General features: G+C 43.5%; 1 protein-coding gene across 1 annotated transcript in view; it reads right to left on the bottom strand.

Annotated features, from left to right (window-relative positions):
* Positions 1 to 4,025: 4,025 nt before the first annotated feature.
* The window catches only part of ADAMTSL3 (ADAMTS like 3), a 187,804-nt gene continuing 173,905 nt past the window's right edge, over positions 4,026 to 17,924 (bottom strand). Inside the window, exons 23-30 of the mRNA XM_087707594.1 lie at positions 15,033 to 15,218; positions 13,427 to 13,540; positions 12,338 to 12,550; positions 10,683 to 10,869; positions 9,927 to 10,131; positions 7,952 to 8,061; positions 5,425 to 5,639; positions 4,026 to 4,936 (exon numbers count right to left, since the gene is read on the bottom strand). Coding sequence (XP_087563720.1) covers positions 4,827 to 4,936; positions 5,425 to 5,639; positions 7,952 to 8,061; positions 9,927 to 10,131; positions 10,683 to 10,869; positions 12,338 to 12,550; positions 13,427 to 13,540; positions 15,033 to 15,218 — 1,340 coding nt within the window. The 3' untranslated portion in view covers positions 4,026 to 4,826. The remainder of the gene's footprint in view (positions 4,937 to 5,424; positions 5,640 to 7,951; positions 8,062 to 9,926; positions 10,132 to 10,682; positions 10,870 to 12,337; positions 12,551 to 13,426; positions 13,541 to 15,032; positions 15,219 to 17,924) is intronic.

Raw genomic sequence — 17,924 nt, 5'->3', positions numbered from 1 at the left:
AAATGTGGTTGTAAGATAATCCTCGACTTACAACAATTCATTTAGTGACTATTCAAAGTTACAACAGCACTGAAAAAAGTGACAGGATCATTTTTCACACTTACGACTGTTGCAGCTTCCCTGTGCTTACATGATCGAAATTTAGATGCTTGGCAACTGTCTCCTACTTACGACTCTTGCCGTGTCCCAGGGTCATGTGATCACCTTTTGTGACCTTCTGACAAGCAGATTCAAAGCCAGATTTTTTTTTTTAGGATTTTATTAAGGATTTTATATGCCGCCCTTTTCCCTGAGGGGACTCAGGGCGGCTTACAACAATGAGGGGAAGGGAGTGCAAGACAAGACTTAAAAAGAAAAAGAATCGTGAATAAAAGAAAATTATCCATAAAAACACAACATTCACTCAACATTCGGGCGGGGTGAGAGTAATCCTATCCCCAGGCCTGACGGGATAGCCAGTTCTTGAGGGCTGTGCGGAAGGCCTGGACTGTGGTGAGGGTACGGATCTCCACGGGGAGGTTGTTCCATAATGTCGGAGCTGCAACTGAGAAGGCTCTCCTCCGCGTAGTCGCCAGTCGGCACTGACTGGCGGATGGAATTCGGAGGAGGCCTACTCTGTGCGATCTGATGGGACGCAGGGAGCTAATTGGCAGGAGGCGGTCTCTCAAATAGTCAGATCCACTACCATGGAGCGCTTTATAGGTGGTAAGTAAGACCTTGAAGTGCACCCGACGATCAACAGGTAGCCAGCGCAGCTCACGGAGGATTGGTGTTATATGGGCGAACCGTGGTGCGCCCATGATCACTCGCGCGGCCGCGTTCTGAACTAGCTGAAGTCGCCGGATGCTCTTCAAGGGCAGCCCCATGTAGAGCACATTGCAGTATTCCAGCCTAGAGATCACAAGGGCTCGAGTGACTGTTGTGAGAGCCTCCCGGTTCAGGTAGGGCCGCAACTGGCGCACCAGGCGAACCTGGGCAAATGCCCCCCTGGTCACAGCCGACAAGTGGTGGTCAAAACTCAGCTGTGGATCCAGGAGGACTCCCAAGTTGCGGACCCTGTCTGAGGGGTATAAATTTTGCCCCCCCAGCCTGATTGATGGAACGTTAGCCAAATTTTACTTCACCAAATTCACTTTATATCCATGTTACTAACAAGGAAGGTCACAAAATGGGGCAAAACTCACTGAGTGATTCTCTCTCTTAACAACAGAAATTTTGGGCTCAATTGAGATCATAAATTGCGGATTACCTGTATTGGACTGGATCATATATGCCTGAACATCATTTAATAACCTACAGCATCAAAATCAGGGGTGGGATGCTGGGAGATTGCAGGGGTTCAGGAGAACCACTAGCTAAGATTCTGTGCAGTTCGGAGAACCCCCAAATCACACTCCTGGCTGGCCCCTCCCCTCCCAGGAGTCCCCACACGGCCCGTTTTGGATGCAGGTAAGCCCAGGGCGCGCATGGAGGCTCGCGGAGGACGAACAACAGGCCTACCGGAAGTTCAAGATGGCTGGAAATGGGCCCATTTCTGACCTCCAGAAAGCCTTTGTAGCCTGGGGAGGCCATTTTCGCCCTCCCAGAAGCTCGAGGAAAACTTCCGGAGCCCGGGGAGGGCAAAAATGCCCCCTCTGCCATGGTGCAGGAGGCTACACCCACCATGGCCACGCCCACCCAGCAACCAGGCAGCGAACCCCTTGCTAAAATTTTTGAAGCCCACCCCTGATCAAAATGAGTCTTTACAGGTCCAAAACGGATTAGTGCATAAAATGGTAGCAGCTAATTATTTTCAAATAATCCCAACACAAAAGAAAGCAATAGTAAGTTTTAGTAATAAGAAAAAATAGGATCTGAAATCTTTATTACACACTATACAAAAATATTGCACTTTTAAACCAGATAATAAATATATACAAAAGTATATTTACAGGTTATCTTAATTTAAGAAGCGGTGTAATCAAAAAGCCAAGGATTGCTTTAAAATTTAGGGGGCCCAATACAGCAAAAGTTTAAAGTCCATTGAATTCAGTGAGAAAGAACTAAAGGTTCTGAATCTGAAAAAAAGCACATATCCATGCAAAATCCAATGCTAAAGTTTTTCCTACTTCCACATTTAATTTTGCAAACAGGCCTTTATTTCTCAGTAGGTATTTCTTATCCCAGAATACCGAGAAGTGTGACTCAGCCTGAGTTTTCCCAGACATATCTTTGAGGTTCTGTGGAATTCTTTCTACCTCCAAATGGAACACTGAAACATGGACTTCGCTTGGCTGTGAAAAGTAAAACATTCCTTGATTTTTAACTGCAATCGACCAAGTTGCTTGACTTCAATTTGATCATTTTTTGATCATCAGCCACAAATAACAGTTTCCTCATTCGAACACCTTTTTTATGCAGTAGCAGTCGTTTAGCCCTTAGGAAAACCACCTCTTTTGAAATACATTTGGAACAGAAAACCAAAAACTCAGGTGTTACCTTTTCTGCCCTTTGTCAGAGGGTCCAGTTCAGGAAACGTGACTTTTGAAGTTTATGCAAGAACTCGGGAGTTAGCAAATGAAAAAACAAAACAAAACACCACTAAAAGATAAAAATGGGTATAGAATATCCTTGACTCAATGGATAAGGCCAAAGTTTCAGGTAGTCTCGCATAGTTTCTCAACAGTAGTCAAATAACCCTGGAAAACCTATAAGCAGGGCACGAAGATAAGCACACCTATTTTTTCTTGCCTGTGATATCTGACCTTCGAAGGCACCATTGTCTGGAAATGAAATTTCCATGCTGCTTTGAGAGCTGATAGCCACTGATAAGACAATGGACTCCAATAACCTTAAGAGCCATAGGTTACTGATGGATCACATGATGATTGGTAAGTAGAAGATTCCAGGTTCAACCCCAGCATCTCCAGGTAAGGCTAGGAAAACTCCAGTTAAAAAAAAACAAACCCTGAAATGCTGCCATCCATGAGCCAGACCAACGACTTGACTCGCTAGAAGGAAGCGTTCTAATTGTGGTTTCATCCATTTTTTTAAAATATTGCTTCCCAATCAAGAAGACAGGTTCCTATCTATCCAAGACCTTCTGACTTACTCAAGTTAATAGCTTTCACTTTATTTTAAGGCACACAATTATGCAACAAGCATGCATAGCGTATATTTTGGTCTGTGCTAAGCCCTTTGTCAGTCAACTTCACTGGTTTCTCTTATGACAGCTGAATGTTTGTTCAATCCACTTTGTTCAATTTTCATCAGCTACAATTCTGTTCTTTTCCCCCTATTATTCTAAGGAATTTCAAGAGTCTCATGGGAAACATTTCAAACTATTTCTGTTGTTCCTTTCTCTACCTGTTTCAACAGTCGGGCAGATCTGTATGCAGCCACATTCCTTTATATTTCTAATAATACATATTGTCTGATAGTTGAAACTGAGATGTTTATTTTTTTTGCCCAAATCTATATGGGGGAAAAAAACACGCTATTTGAAGTAATTTTTGGAAATGACTCGCAGGGCAGATTTCCAAATGCATAATGATAGAAATGGATGAAAATCAGTTGAACGAACCCTGAACAATACCTCTGTCTCCAATTATAACAGATCTGGGTTTTTCACCCTTTTTCAGAGGACTGTAAAATAATAACAGGATTTCTTCAGAAGCAGCATAGACCGATAAACCTTTTTGGCTGGGGATCTGCTCTGAATTCTCTTCTGACAAAGCAAGGGATAAAAAAACAAAACCAATTCTCAATCTTCAAATCCAAATGGAAACATTTAAATTCTGAGCTCCAGTGTAATTTCATGCCAGGCTAATAAAGCTCCCTGCCTTGATCAGATTCCAGAGATATTGCATGATACGATCCGTCATCCTAAAATTACACTGCATTGATCAAAAACGGTTCCATGGCAAGTCTGCAAATTTTAACATCACGTATATTGCTTTGTACTTAAAATACTTAAAGGAATGAACTTATGATTCATCGGAAGCTAATGAAAGGAAGTCTCAGACAATGTGGTTTTGCCACAGAAACAATGGTAAGGGGTGCGGGGTGGGGAATAACACTATTCTTTCTGTAACTTTCCGAAAATTATCTTAAAGTGGATTAAATCAAGAAGGTGACAAGCAAAGCAGTCCGATGGCTGATTCCAGTATATTTTAAGTGCACCAGTCTACGATTTTTATTTGTACCATCAGTAGCACTACTTAAACCCAACGGATTCCCATTCTCTCACTGAAGAAGCCGTTCTGCAAGGCTGCAGGTGTCTCTCTTGTTCACGAGGGCTGCAAAAATCAGTGTTGCAATTTCATCACTTCTGAAGGACACCAGATTAGGACAGATGCTTTCAAGTAGTATACGCAGTGGACCATCACGATTTCTTTAAAAATTTTAAAAAACAACAACCATTGAAGTTTACATTGTTGGAAAAGGTACAAGGGAGCACAGGAGAAATCAGGAAGAGAAAACGTTTTGTCCAATTTATGAATAATTCTTCTTGGGCCATATCCGTCATCGGGCGTTGGCGATCAATGTTGGCAATCCTATTTTTGTCAACAGCCGCACGAAAAAGTGCTGCTGGGTTTTGTTCAAACCAGTCCCTTAGGTTTTGAAGCCATGATGGTCTTCTTCTGCCTGGATCTCATTTGCCTTCAATCTTTCCCTGGAGGATGAAGTGAAGTGTGGCGTATTTTCTGGGTTTATGAATTTATGAATCCATGCTATCAATTCAGCTAGCTTCCTTGTTGATCGTCTTCCCTGTCCTTCAAGACAAGACTGAGCCGAATGAAAACTCTCCTCTTGGTGGGGCAAACTTCATCGCTTCCCATAAAAGACTAACTTCCTCCATGCGACTGGCAACACCTTTGCTTGTAGACGCCTACCGAGCATAGCTTTAGATGCTTCACTGATGTGCAGTAGTGAGTGGTGTCCTTGCAGTTGCCTTCTGAAACATACGTGGAAATGTGACAAAAAGGGACAAAAGCTTACGTCATCACAATAAAGGATCTCGGATGCTGAAGTCCTAAGACTGACATCTCCTGTTTGGCAAACACAGAGGTAAGACCTAAATAAAATATCCTCTCTCTCTCCCTCTCTCTTTGCCCCGTGTGTCTTTTTCAAAACGACTCTGGATTTAACAGGCAGATTTCCTGGAGGCTCACTCGTGAACAAGATACTTTAACAGATATTGATCCAGTCCACAGCACCGTTTGGAGCTAACTTGGGGGTGGAGGGGGGGGGTTTCTTTGGTTTTTCCCCCTCTTCACTGTTTACTGCAGCCACTTTTCAGCAGAACGCAGATGTATCAAGTTCCTTCTACAGCTAATGTTCAGCCACACACCAGGTTCTAAACGCAGTTTTTTTGCCACAAGCAACTGGCAAGGCGAGAAACGGAGGTAAAGTGTGTATTTTAAATTTTTTTTTTTTACACACTGTCACAAGAAGTGACATTGCAGTGTTTCCAGGTCGCGGGTCGTTTCTTCCAGGCGCAGAACTGATTGGCCACCAATCTTTTCTTTTTCCTGTGTACGCAGCTGACTTGCCGTGACTGGAAGCCACTTCCGCAGTCTACGGGGCACCGGCGCCAGGGACCCGTTCGCCAATGTACATCGCAGCTTTCCGAAGAACAGTTTCTTCTAACGGACGGCCTGCAGAAGAGGAAAAGGGGGAGGGGAAAGGAGCAGTTTGAGATTTAATCCAAGAGATGATATCCCCCCCCCCTTCCCTGTTGCAACATAAGGTTTATCCACTCCCAATATTACAGTATCAATAAAGGACATACTTGGAGAATTTCCCCTTTTTAAGATCTGGATTTAAACCAATCAAAGCCAACTTCTCTCATCTCTCCAGTTCTCTGCAGTTTCTTTCTTGATAATAGTTGTCTGTTTAGTTTCTACTATTCTTCAGCCCGTGATAAATTTATTTTGGTCCCGCCTCCTGTGCATGCGCGTTAAAGGCCTGAAGACCAGCTGGCTGGCGGGAGGCGTGCACGAGCTGAATTTGTGTGACGGCTCGTATGCCCACAGAGAGGGCGCTGCGTTGCCACCTCTGGCACCTAGCAATAGCAGTTTGACTTATATACCGCTTCATAGGGCTTTCAGCCCTCTCTAAGCGGTTTACAGAGTCAGCATATCGCCCCCACAGTCTGGGTCCTCATTTCACGCACCTCGGAAGGATGGAAGGCTGAGTCAACCTTGAGCCGGTGAGATTAGAACCGCTGAACTGCAGATAACAGTCAGCTGAAGTGGCCTGCAGTACTGCACCCTAACCACTGCGCCACCTCGGCACCTTTGCCATAGGTTCGCAGTCACTACCTTAAGCAATCATCTGGGAATCCCAAAAGGCAGCTGGAGTTTCTTGGGGGGGGGGGGTTTCCTTGAAAACATTTCACTTCTCATCCAAGAAGCTTCTTCAGTTCTGAAGAAGAAAGATGAAGAAAACCAAGAAAGTCCAGTTGGCTTTTTGGAAAAGCAGCACTGGGACAACCATGACTTGGGTGATTGAGAATCTTCATAACCATCTGCAGTTTCTGTAAAGTGCTCTTTCTAATAATCTTCCCTTGCCTCAGTTCCAAGTTTTTATTTTTATTTTTTTTGCCAAATCTCAAACTGATGTGAAAACGGAGTGAATCAAACTTTAAAAAAATTGGAAACAGAGATGAAGACCTTCCTAAAAAAAAAAAAAAAAAGAATCTAGTCATACTTTTTTGATCTGGGATTGCAGCCAACAGCCCAGATGATAAAAACACATATCAGAAGTATTCTGACTAAAGAGGACAAACAATCTTAGCTTGCTGCTTCTGATGTAAAAATTTACAAATCCTTTGCTTTTCACTGACAATATCCCTCCGCACAGAGGAAGAAACAGAGATAAGATCTCGCTGAAGTTTAACCCATTTAACAAACTAAAAGAGTTGGAAGGAACCTTTTAGGTCATCTAGTCCAACCCCCAATCCAAGCAGGAAACCTAAACCACTTCTGACAGATGGTAGTCCAGTCTCTTCTTGAAAGCTTCCAGTGATGAAGCTCCCAAAACTTCCGAAGGCAGCTTCTGTTCCATGGGTTCTATTTCTTTTTTTTTAAAACTTTTGTATTATGTGTTTCTTTTAATGTTGTACGCCACCCTGAGTCCTTGGGAGAAGGGCGGCATATAAATCTAATAAACCTAAACCTAAACCTAAACCATGGGTTGATTGCTCCCACTGTCAGAAAATTTCTCCTTATTTCTAGGTTGAATCTCTCCTTGGTCAGTTTCCATCCATTATTCCTTGTTTGGCCTTCAGGTACTTTGGAAAATAGCTTGACCCCCTCCTCTCTATGGAACCTCCTTAAATGTTGGGACACTGCCATCATGGTTTCCCTGGTCCTTCTCTTCACAAGACCAGCCATGCCCAGTTCCTGCCACTGTTCATCCATCGTATGTGCCAGCCCCCAGACCTTTGATCATCTTAGATAGATCCAGATTAACAGAGTTGGAAGGGACCTTGTAGGTCATCTAGTCCAACCCCCAATCCAAGCAGGAGATCCTACACCATTTCTGATAGATGGCAGTCCAGTCTCTTCTTGAAAGCCTCCAGTGATGAAGCTCCCAAAACTTCCAAAGGCAACTTCTGTTCCATGGGTTGATTGTTCTCACTGTCAGGAAATTTATCCTAATTTCTAGGTTGAACCTCTCCTTGGTCAGTTTCCATTCATTGTTCCTTGTCTGGCCTTTGGGTGCTTTGGAAAATAGCTTAACCCCCTCCTCTCTGTGGCAGCCCCTCAAATATTGGAAGTTGTAAGTTTCATTCCACTGATTTAGAAGTTGGAAAGCGATAAAACTATAGCAGTTAGTACCCTAACGGGAGAAATATGTAGTACTCACTGACTCATACCTTCCCAATAAAATCTAGGAAAAGAATGTCATGACATTTGCTGAGACGATAAGAATGGTTACGGAGTCCCATGCTTGGCAGACATACCTTTTCTCATTATCGCAGAGTGAATTCAGGACCGCTGACCCATTCTGATGCTGACACTGAATGCGACGGTGTTGTAAGCCCACTCCGAGATTGATGCAACGTCCGGTGCACTGAGGAGGAGGACAGATAGCAAACAGCTCCCGTTACAAAGACAAAGCAAAAATGCAGATTATTTGAACTCAGACGGATAGCAGGCTTGCTGTCCATGTGAGCACATGCCAAGAAGCTATTGTATTAATCTAATTTCTCCTTGCTTTTAGACCGCAAGCGTGGTCTTACCTATTTACCCCTCTAGGAGTTTCGACAGTGTAAAGCAGAGGTGGGTTCCTAGCAGTTCGCACCTATTCGGTAGAACCGGTTCGTCAAATCTACTGAACCGGTTAGAAGAGGTTCCACCAGTGCACCCGGAAAGCAGGCCACACCTACAGAAGAGGTTCCAAATTTTTTTGAAACCCACCACTGGTGTAAAGGTACTCATCCAGAGAGCCTTAGGGTTTGAATTCAATCCATCTACCTAGGCTGGCCCTCTTGAGCAGAACAGCCAATAAGAACTGTTTTCTTTTCTACTTGATCTTTAGCATACCATGGACTTTCTGAGCTTTAAGTAGTGGTGGGTTTCAAAACATTTTCAAACCTACTCTGTGGGTGTGGCCTCCTTTGTGGGAGTGGCTTGCCAGCCATGTGTTCTCTCTCTCTCTCTCCCTCTCCTTCCTTTTGTCTCTCTGTCCCGTTTTCCTTTTTTTCTTTCATCTCTCACTCACTTTTTCTTTCTTTTTTCTTTCTTTCTTTTTTCCTTTCTTTCTCTTTCTCTCTGTGTGAGTTTGTGTGTGTGTGTGTGTGTCTGTCAATGATGGGTTTCAAAATTTTTTGGAGCCTCTTCTGTAGGTGTGGCCTACTTTCCGGGTCCACTGGTGGAACCTCTTCTAACCAGTTCGGTAGATTTGACCAGTTCTATTGAATAGGTGCGAACTGGTAGGAACCCACCTCTGGCTTTAAGGTATATTTCTCTAAATTAGTCCTGAACATGACTTTGCTTTAGTTCTTTAGTTCTGATTTATTTTCTGGTCCTGAATGCCAGTTTCAGCCCTTCTGGAGCAGATCAATGCTGAGCAAGATACTATATTCATGGACTCCACTGAGCTTCTGATGCAAAACGAAATGAAATGCCATTTCGGATACTTTCACCAGGTGCATGGACAGCAGTTTCAGTCCCATGGAACACTGGGGGTGGCTTTAGATACAACTTGTCCAACACCCTCAAGATAGTCTATTCCTGTGATGGCAAACCTATGGCTGCTAAGCCCCGCCTTCCCCCCCCCCCAAAAGATAGTCTATTCCTGTGATGGCAAACCTATGGCACACGTGCCACAGGTCACATGCACAGCCCTCTGTATGGCCATGTGAGCCGTCACCCCAGCTCAGCTCCACCGTGCATGCGCATGCACGCCTCCTGCCAGTCAGTTAGTTTTTGGTTCTCTGCCGCGCATGCCCAGGGGGCGGGGCGCATGTGGGAGACATGTGCTCATGTGCGTAGTGGGTGAGCGTGTGGGAGGGGGTCACAGGAACAGGCACAGTGGGTGGAGCACATGGGGGATTAATGCATGCATTATGTTATGGGTGTGCATATATGCTTGTGCGTGCGCATGTGCACACTTTCGACACTCGGCGATGAAAAGGTTAGCTATCACTGGTCTATCCCGACTGGGAGTCGCTGTCGAGATGTCGGGTGTTATTCCTAAAAACAAATAGGAATTTGTTAGAAATGATCAAAAGGTTCTTCAATGGAAGAAATGATCAAAAGGTTCTTCAAGCTATATCGCTTTGGTGTGGGGATAATAGACAACCCTGCACCTCTCAGTAGAAGAGATAGAAATTAGAGAGGGGCGCATAGTTATTAGGCAGTTTTGAGGCTCCTCAACAAGGGTTGGTGCACAGCCAGTGGTAGAGGTGATTCATTCATCATTGAATTAATTACTTGGCCCCAGGGATGAACCATCCATTCTGCACAAAAACGGCCCACGCAAGGTTTGATTTCCAGAGGACGCTCTTGGTCAGCACAAGCGCCTGGAGGCAAAGTTAAGACACGCTGGTTGGCTTTGACTTGCTTGCAGGTTATTCGCCGGCGGTGGAATCCATGGCCGCAGGAAGCAGAGCATTCAGACCAAGCTGTGGTTGCCCACCTGGAAGGAGAAAATGCAAGAAAAAGAAGAGGGTGGGTGGGAATTAACCACAAAAGTAAAGGAATTGCAAATATTGAGAAGAACGATGCGAGTTAGTAAGAGTGACTTGGGCTTTAGGGATGGTTGCGCTAACGATGGGCGCATTACAGAGAAAGGCTCCATTTTCCTTGGTTATTAGTTGAGATGGACAAAGTCAACTATGATTTTTAAGGTCTGGACTGCACGTTTCTGTCAACTGCTGGGGACCAAGAGCAGAAGGAGAAAGCTAATATATCTTATATTTTCTTTATAGTTGTACATAGAGCCATGGTGGCGCAGTGGTTAGAATGCAGTACTGCAGGCTAACTCTGCTGACTGCCAGTTGCCAGCAACTTTTGCGTGTACCAAACCGGCAGTAATGCTGGGGGCAACCCACCCCTGGACTAAAGTTGGAGGATTTCAGCCTCCTAGTAAAATAAACCTGAAATCTTACCTACCTTCCGTGCAAAACATATACGTACAGATGCCTAAGAGTATGTTCTAATTTGAACAAAGTAACAAATTGCTTGTACCTTGCTGGACAATCTTGAATTTCGCAGGACTGCGGGTTGTTTACGACTGGCTTTTGATGGTCCTTGCATAGTGACGCATTCACATTTTGATCCTTCGTATTCACACATAGAAATTTCCAGAAGCGAGTTCCCAAATTTCCACAAGCTGTTGAGCATGGACTCTGTTCAGCAAGCTTCCAGTGATATTCTGTCAAAGAGGATGTATCCTGAATATATTTACTTCTTTCCAATACAAGGAAATGCCTTACTAGGACAAGGTGTGCATATTACATCAAGCTATCATTTGTTTCAATCCATGATACTGGTTTATACATGTTATGTTAGGGTCTGCATATCATGCTATAAACAAGCCCTATTACCTCACTGTATGATATGCAAATCCAGATGGGTTTGGTTATCACATCAATCTAAGCTAGATCTAAGAACCAGAAGGCTTCCTCAACTAACTCTGGCTTTATGAACTCTAGGATTCTACAATTCTAGGATTCCACATATTCTACAAAGAATATGATCATATGCTAAGAAGCAAACTAAATACATAGTTAGGACCCCTTGCCCAAGTGTTATTTATTTTATATATTACTAGCCGATAATCCTGCGTTGCCTGAATATTTATTTATAAAGGAAAAATGTTATGACCAAACATAATTTCTAATATTGGATTTTCCCCTTTACTAGAGGGAGCCCCCTTGTGGAGTACTGTGAATCCATTATCATGGCAACTCCACTGCGCTGTACAGTAGAAGCCAGTATGGCAGTATGGCACAACAGGCTGTATCTTGACAGAATAACCCCCCCCCCCAAGGAGTGTTATGGGTGTTTTACCCCTACAATATTTGTCTTCAGAGAGTAAATCATCTGTACCAAGTTTGGTTCAAATTGCTTGAGGTGTTCCAGAGTTATGCTGGAACACACAGCCGTTTATTTATATATATAAATATATATATATATATATATATATACACACACACACACACATATACACATACATACACACACACACACACACACACACACACACACACACACACACACACACACACACACACACACACACACACACACACACATATATATATATATATATATATATATATATATATATATATATATATATAAGATTTATTATACTTCTACATTGTCCAATATAAGTTCATTTGTTGGCTTGCAAAATTATAAGAACATTAAAAGGGAAAAAAGGAAAACATAAACACAGCAGCATGAAATTCATTAATAAAAAAGGACTGACTGACTGACTGATTGATTTACAAAATTTATATGACTTGCCATCTAATGCAGTAATTCTAGATGGTGTACAATAAGCAATTAAAAACAAGATTGAAATAAAAATACCCTTCCCTCAGGTGCCATATCAAGAACCTCCAACTTAACCACCATCCTAGTCCAATGCTTAAGGGAAGAGCCAGATCTTCACAGTCTTAAATCAGGAGTGGGGAACTATCATCCTTTTATGACCTGTAGACTCCCAGAATTCCTGAACCAGTCATGCTGGCTCAGGAATTCTGGGAGTCCAGAAGTCATAAAGGGACCAGAGTTCCCCATCTCTGCCTTCAATTATAACACTAGGAAGTCCCAAACATTTAAAGAAAAATGAAAATGTAAAAAAAAATGTTATCGGGGATCTTTCAACAAACCTTCCTTCTGGACATTTACCCAGACAGACAATGGCTTGATATGTGATGAAACCCAGCACTTGTATTGTCCAGAAAACTGGTCAGAGGCAACGATGAATTCAAGGATGCGTCCCCCAACCAGGGTCTTGTGCCTGAACCCTGAAGTCTCTTCTACGGGTTGGTTTCTGGCAAACCAGCGAATTGTGTTATTTGTGCTAGGATAGACAGGACAACCTAGAAAAACCAAAGGTATTTTTAGCCCCTTTTGCCCCAGAACATTTAAAACTTGCTTACAGAATAAAGAATTCAATTATTCTTAGGTGCCCTTGTCCATAAAGATGATGGTATTTCCAAACGTCAAACCAGATCCTGAAGATGAAACTCAAATACTTTGGCCACCAAATGAGAAGGAAGGACTCACTGGAGAAGAACCTAATGCTCGGAGAGATTGAAGGCAAAAGAAGAAGGGGACGACAGAGAATGAGGTGGCTGGATGGAGTCACTGAAGCAGTTGGCATCAGTTGGACTCCAGAGGATGGTAGAGGACAGGAAGGCCTGGAGGAACATTGTCCATGGGGTCGCGATGGGTTGGACATGACTTTGCAACTAACAACAATATCTCCAAACTAGCTGCAACATTTCTAAGTCCCCCATGGATTCTTTTCCAGAGCAAGGAGTACAGGAAAAATAGAAACCTCTACAGCAGCGGTATCCAATCTTGGCAACTTTTAACACCTGTGGACTTCAACTCCAAGAATTCCCCAGCCAGCCATGCCATGTCATTGCATCATGAACCAAATCCCGCCAGAATTAAGAAGAATTCCCTTTTTTTTTAAATTGGGCTTTTTTATTCTGCCTTCCTCTTGTCCCCATTCCCCCGCCCTCCTCCTTGCTGTGTAGCTTTTTGGCCATAATTCACCCTGCTCTTGAGATATTCAAATGCTTTATTCATACACAGTTGAGTTCCTGGGCTGCCCTTTTTGGAACCTCCTAGAACCAGAAATGCAGAGACTCCCAAATAACCGCAGATATGACACGAATGAAAGAAGAAGGGCCCCTTCCCTGCCACCCATGGTTTCTTGGCAGAGTTGATATATGGGACCACCATACCTATTCGTAATGTATCACCAGCAGCCACTGTAACTTTGGTACCAATTGCAGATGCCATGAAAACACGTTTCCTTTTACTGTTAGCAGAGGATTCATTGTGTGGTTTTCTTCGCCCTAGAATGATGGAGGAAATTATTACCGTGGTGGTGCAGTGGTTAGAGCACAGCACTCCAGGCTACTTCTGCTGACTGCCGGCTGAATGCAGTTTGGCAGTTTGAATCTCACCAGGCTCAAGGTTGACTCAGCCTTCCATCCTTCCGAGGTGGGTAAAATGAGGACCCAGATTGTTGGGGGCAAGAGGCTGAGTCTGTAAACTGCTTAGAGAGAGCTATAAAAGCACTGTGAAGCGGTATATAAGTCTAAGTGCTGTTGTCCTTCCTTCCTTCCTTCCTTCCTTCCCTCCCTCCCTTTCCTTCCCTTTCCTTCCTTCCCTCTGCCCACTGCCAGCAATTCGAATCTCACAAGACTCAAGGTTGACTCAGCCTTCCATCCTTCCGAGGTGGGTAAAAGGAGGATCCAGATTGTTGGGGGCAAGAGGCTGACTCTGTAAACTGCTTAGAGAGAGCTATAAAAGCACTGTGAAGCAGTATATAAGTCTAAGTGCTGTTGTCCTTCCTTCCTTCCTTCCTTCCTTCCTTCCTTCCTTCCTTCCTTCCTTCCTTCCTTCCCTCCCTCCTTCCTTCCTTCCTTCCTTCCCTTCCCTTCCCTTTCCTTCCTTCCCTCTGCCCACTGCCAGCAATTCGAATCTCACCGGCTCAGGGTTGACTCAGCCTTCCGTCCTTCCGAGGTGGGTAAAATGAGGACCCAGATTGTTGGGGGCAAATAGGCTGACTCTGTAAACCGCTTAGAGAGGGCTATAAAGTATATAAGACTAAGTACTATTGCTATTGCTAAATTACAGCCTAGGGCAATGATGGCGAACCTTTTTCAATAGGTGTGCCAAAACTGTGTGTGCGCGCGGTATCACATGTGCGTGCCTACCCACTCACCCGCGTATGGGTGAGCGACTCCCCCACCTGTACATATGCAAGCAACACCCCCCCCCAGTGCATGCGCGAGCAACCTCAACGTGGGAAGGGGAATTTTCGCCTTCCCCAGGCTCCAGAGGCTTTCCTGGAGCCTGGGGAGGCCACAAATGAAAATCAACTGGCTGAGAGTCTCTTAAAGTCACAAACAGAACTTTCCACTCTTGAAATGACCGAAGGAATGAATTGTTTCCTGCAAAAGCCCCCTCCCCATTCGGTCCTCTTTTGTTTCCTATGGGAAGGGCCAATCATTCCCAAGGTATGGCTTTACTCCCAAGTCGACCCTGCTTTCTTAGTTGTTCTTGTCTTCTGGCAGTTCTGCGCATGCACACACTGGGAACAGGCTCCTGCTGTTCTTCTGCCTCACTGCTGTCTAACTTCCCTCTCTGCCTCTGATGCAGAGCCCTCGTCTGAGCTTTCCTCAGCCCCAAGGACTGGCCCATGTTCCTCCCCAACCTCCGCACTGCTGGACTCTGCTGCCAGGTCTACTGGCCGACAGTGGGCCACAACAGGTGGAAGGAAGCCAAGAGGTCCTCCCCATAGGCTGCCCAATGATGCCACTGACCCAACTTTATACTTGCCAGCCAATTGAAGAATGGTGGCTGCTGTAGCATGTCCCAGAGCGTTGGTAGCCGTACAAGTGTAAACGCCAGTATTTTTGCCCGAAACATTGCCCAGGAACAAGAAGGAACTGTTAGCTACAGGGAAAGCAGATCTTCCTGGAGAGCTCTCGTTTTTGAACCACAGGACCTCAGGTTGGGGAATACCTGGGAGGCAAATGCAAAACGTATTTAAAGGTTAATGTTCAATGCATTCCAACTGAACATCTTCCCGATTCGAAGCATCTCACCACATCAACCTCTCATGGGATCTGGGTAGGATCTTTTAAGTAGGGACATTAAGTATCTAAGCCTAAGGAGGACATATAGTGGACAGTCAAACAACACAAGAACTAACGACACGTGCATATTAATGCAGTCATCTTCTTTCACCAGTAGATGGTGGACTATGCCTGTTACAACATGGATTATATACATACATACATACATACATACATACACACACAGAGAGGCACACACCATCATGTGGCCGGCATGACTAAACGCCAAAGGTGCACGGAACGCTGTTACCTTCCCACCAAAGGTGGTCCTTATTTTTCTACTTGCATTTTTTACATGTTTTCGAACTGCTAGGTTGGCAGAAGCTGGGACAAATAACAGGAACTCGCTCCGTAACGTGTCACTAGGGATTCAAACCACCAAACTGCCAACCTTTCTGATTGATAAGTTCAGTGTCTTAGGCACTGAGCCACCATGTTATATATATATATATATATATATATATATATATATATATATATGTGTGTGTGTGTGTGTGTGTGTGTGTGTGTGTGTGTGTGTGTGTGTGTGTGTGTGTGTGTGTGTGTGTGTGTGTGTGTGTGTGTTGTATTTTTGCTGATAAATAAATAAAGGGAGACTAGTATAGATCTATTTCAAGCTATTTAGCTCTCATCAGCTAGCCATACCCTTACTGGGATTCGAGCCTGTGCTATATTATATCGTAGGCAGACGTCTTAGCCATTAAGCCACAGACTCTCCTCCTTATCAGCTGAAGCCAGGGAGGAAGGTATATATTTAGTGTCACAACCCCTGGTATGCCCCAATTATGGGAGGAAGCTAACTGCTTCCATATCTGTCAATCGGCTCATCACAAGAGTCCATCACGACAGAAACCCAATATTTTTACTGTTGCCTTTTGTACATTTGTGTTGTATTTTTGCTGATAAATAAATAAAGGCAATTATTAGCAATTTTTGCATATATATATATATATATATATATATATATATATATATATATATATGTGTGTGTGTGTGTGTGTGTGTGTGTGTGTGTGTGTGTGTGTGTGTGTGTGTGTGTGTGTATGTATATGTATATCTATATGTATATGTATTTTAAAGCACCTAATTTTTTTCCCCCCACAGATTCCTAGAGAACTTCAAACAGAGAGGTTGCTTTAATGAAGAGCAGAAAGGTATTGTGCCTGCAAGCAGTCCGAAGCACTTATTCTAAATTATTTTGAAAGTTTAGGTAGCCCTGATAAAGACCTCAGTTTTCAATAATTATCTAGTTTAGTTATATCAATACAATCTTCTGGTTTTAGGATCACCTTTAAAAAAAAAATGCAATAAATTACATGTGTGATATAGTCGTAAAATAAAAACAATTGGCTGTAAGTCAGTTTAGGACTTTCCTTAACAAAAACCTCTTTTAATTTCGGATTATAGTCTGTATGTCTCTCCTACATTTGTAAGAAATAATAGCATTTCTATAAATGTTTTCCGCTGCAGTAGAACCACGCACAAATCAAAACAAGGCCTTGCTCCCTGATAAACACACACAGGATGGCAGTCATGTTCCACAAACTTAACAGTGAAATTGTATTGCAGGCTTGTTTGCCTTGAATCTCTGTATTTTATTGTGAAGTCTTCAAGTTCACAGAAACAAACAAACAGAAAGAACTTGAATGATCAACTTATGCATTTCAAAATATATCATATGCCATTGTTGGTGGCAAAGTATTCAGCTGGGGGAAAAAGTATGTTTGCTAAGTAAGGTCATTAAACCAATAGAAGCAGATGCAAAGGATAACTAGGAAGGAGGAGAAATGCCTGTTGCTTTCTCTTTTTTATTCATTGTGATTTTGCTCACGAGTGTTGCGGAATACCTTGAGATTACTGTAAAAGTGCATTTTATTCACCAAAGCCTCTTTTGTAAATAACTGTGTAGGCATCACTGCCCCAACTCTAACTGGGCAATCCATAAGAATGAAAACATTGCCTATCCACGTCCTATGCCTCAAATTAATTCTATTCTAGAGTTGCCTGCATCCTGGTTCTCCCAATCTTTGGGGAGGATAACTCCCCATCTGACATCACCAAATGTGCTTCTGGGCTCTTCACAAAACTGTATGCGCCCTTTTTCAAGCCAAGGACACCTGTTCTTGTATGAAGTTCTTGGAGGGCTTCACATGTACCAGTTTAGAGGGCTGTGTGCACTGCTGTGGATTTACACTCCAAAGGCCAATTTGCGATTGGAGGGTGTGCAGCTAACTGTGATGTTCAGGGTTCCAATGGAAAATGGCTCCTGGGTTGGCACATGGCACTTCTCTGCAGCTCCTTAACAGAGGTGGGTTCCTACCAGTTCGCACCTATTCGGTAGAACCAGTTCATCAAATCTACCAAACCGATTAGAAGAGGTTCCACCAGTGGACCCGGAAAGCAGGCCACACCTACAGAAGGGGTTCCAAACTTTTTTGAAACCCACCACTGCCACACACACAAACACATGCACACAGAGACAGACTGGCACAGAGAGAGAGAGAAAGAGAAAGAAAGGAAGAAATAAATAAAGAAAAAAGAAAAAAGAAAGAAAAAGAGTGAGAGAGATGAAAGAAAAAAAGAAAAAAGGGAC

Source organism: Thamnophis sirtalis, unplaced genomic scaffold, assembly GCF_051295495.1.
Source record: "Thamnophis sirtalis isolate CommonGarterSnake01/CBP01778 unplaced genomic scaffold, rThaSir2_p1.2 scaffold_2, whole genome shotgun sequence".
Classification (NCBI taxonomy): domain Eukaryota; kingdom Metazoa; phylum Chordata; class Lepidosauria; order Squamata; family Natricidae; genus Thamnophis; species Thamnophis sirtalis.
Note: the sequence above shows the minus strand (reverse complement) of the source record. Positions and strands in the feature narration are given on the sequence as shown.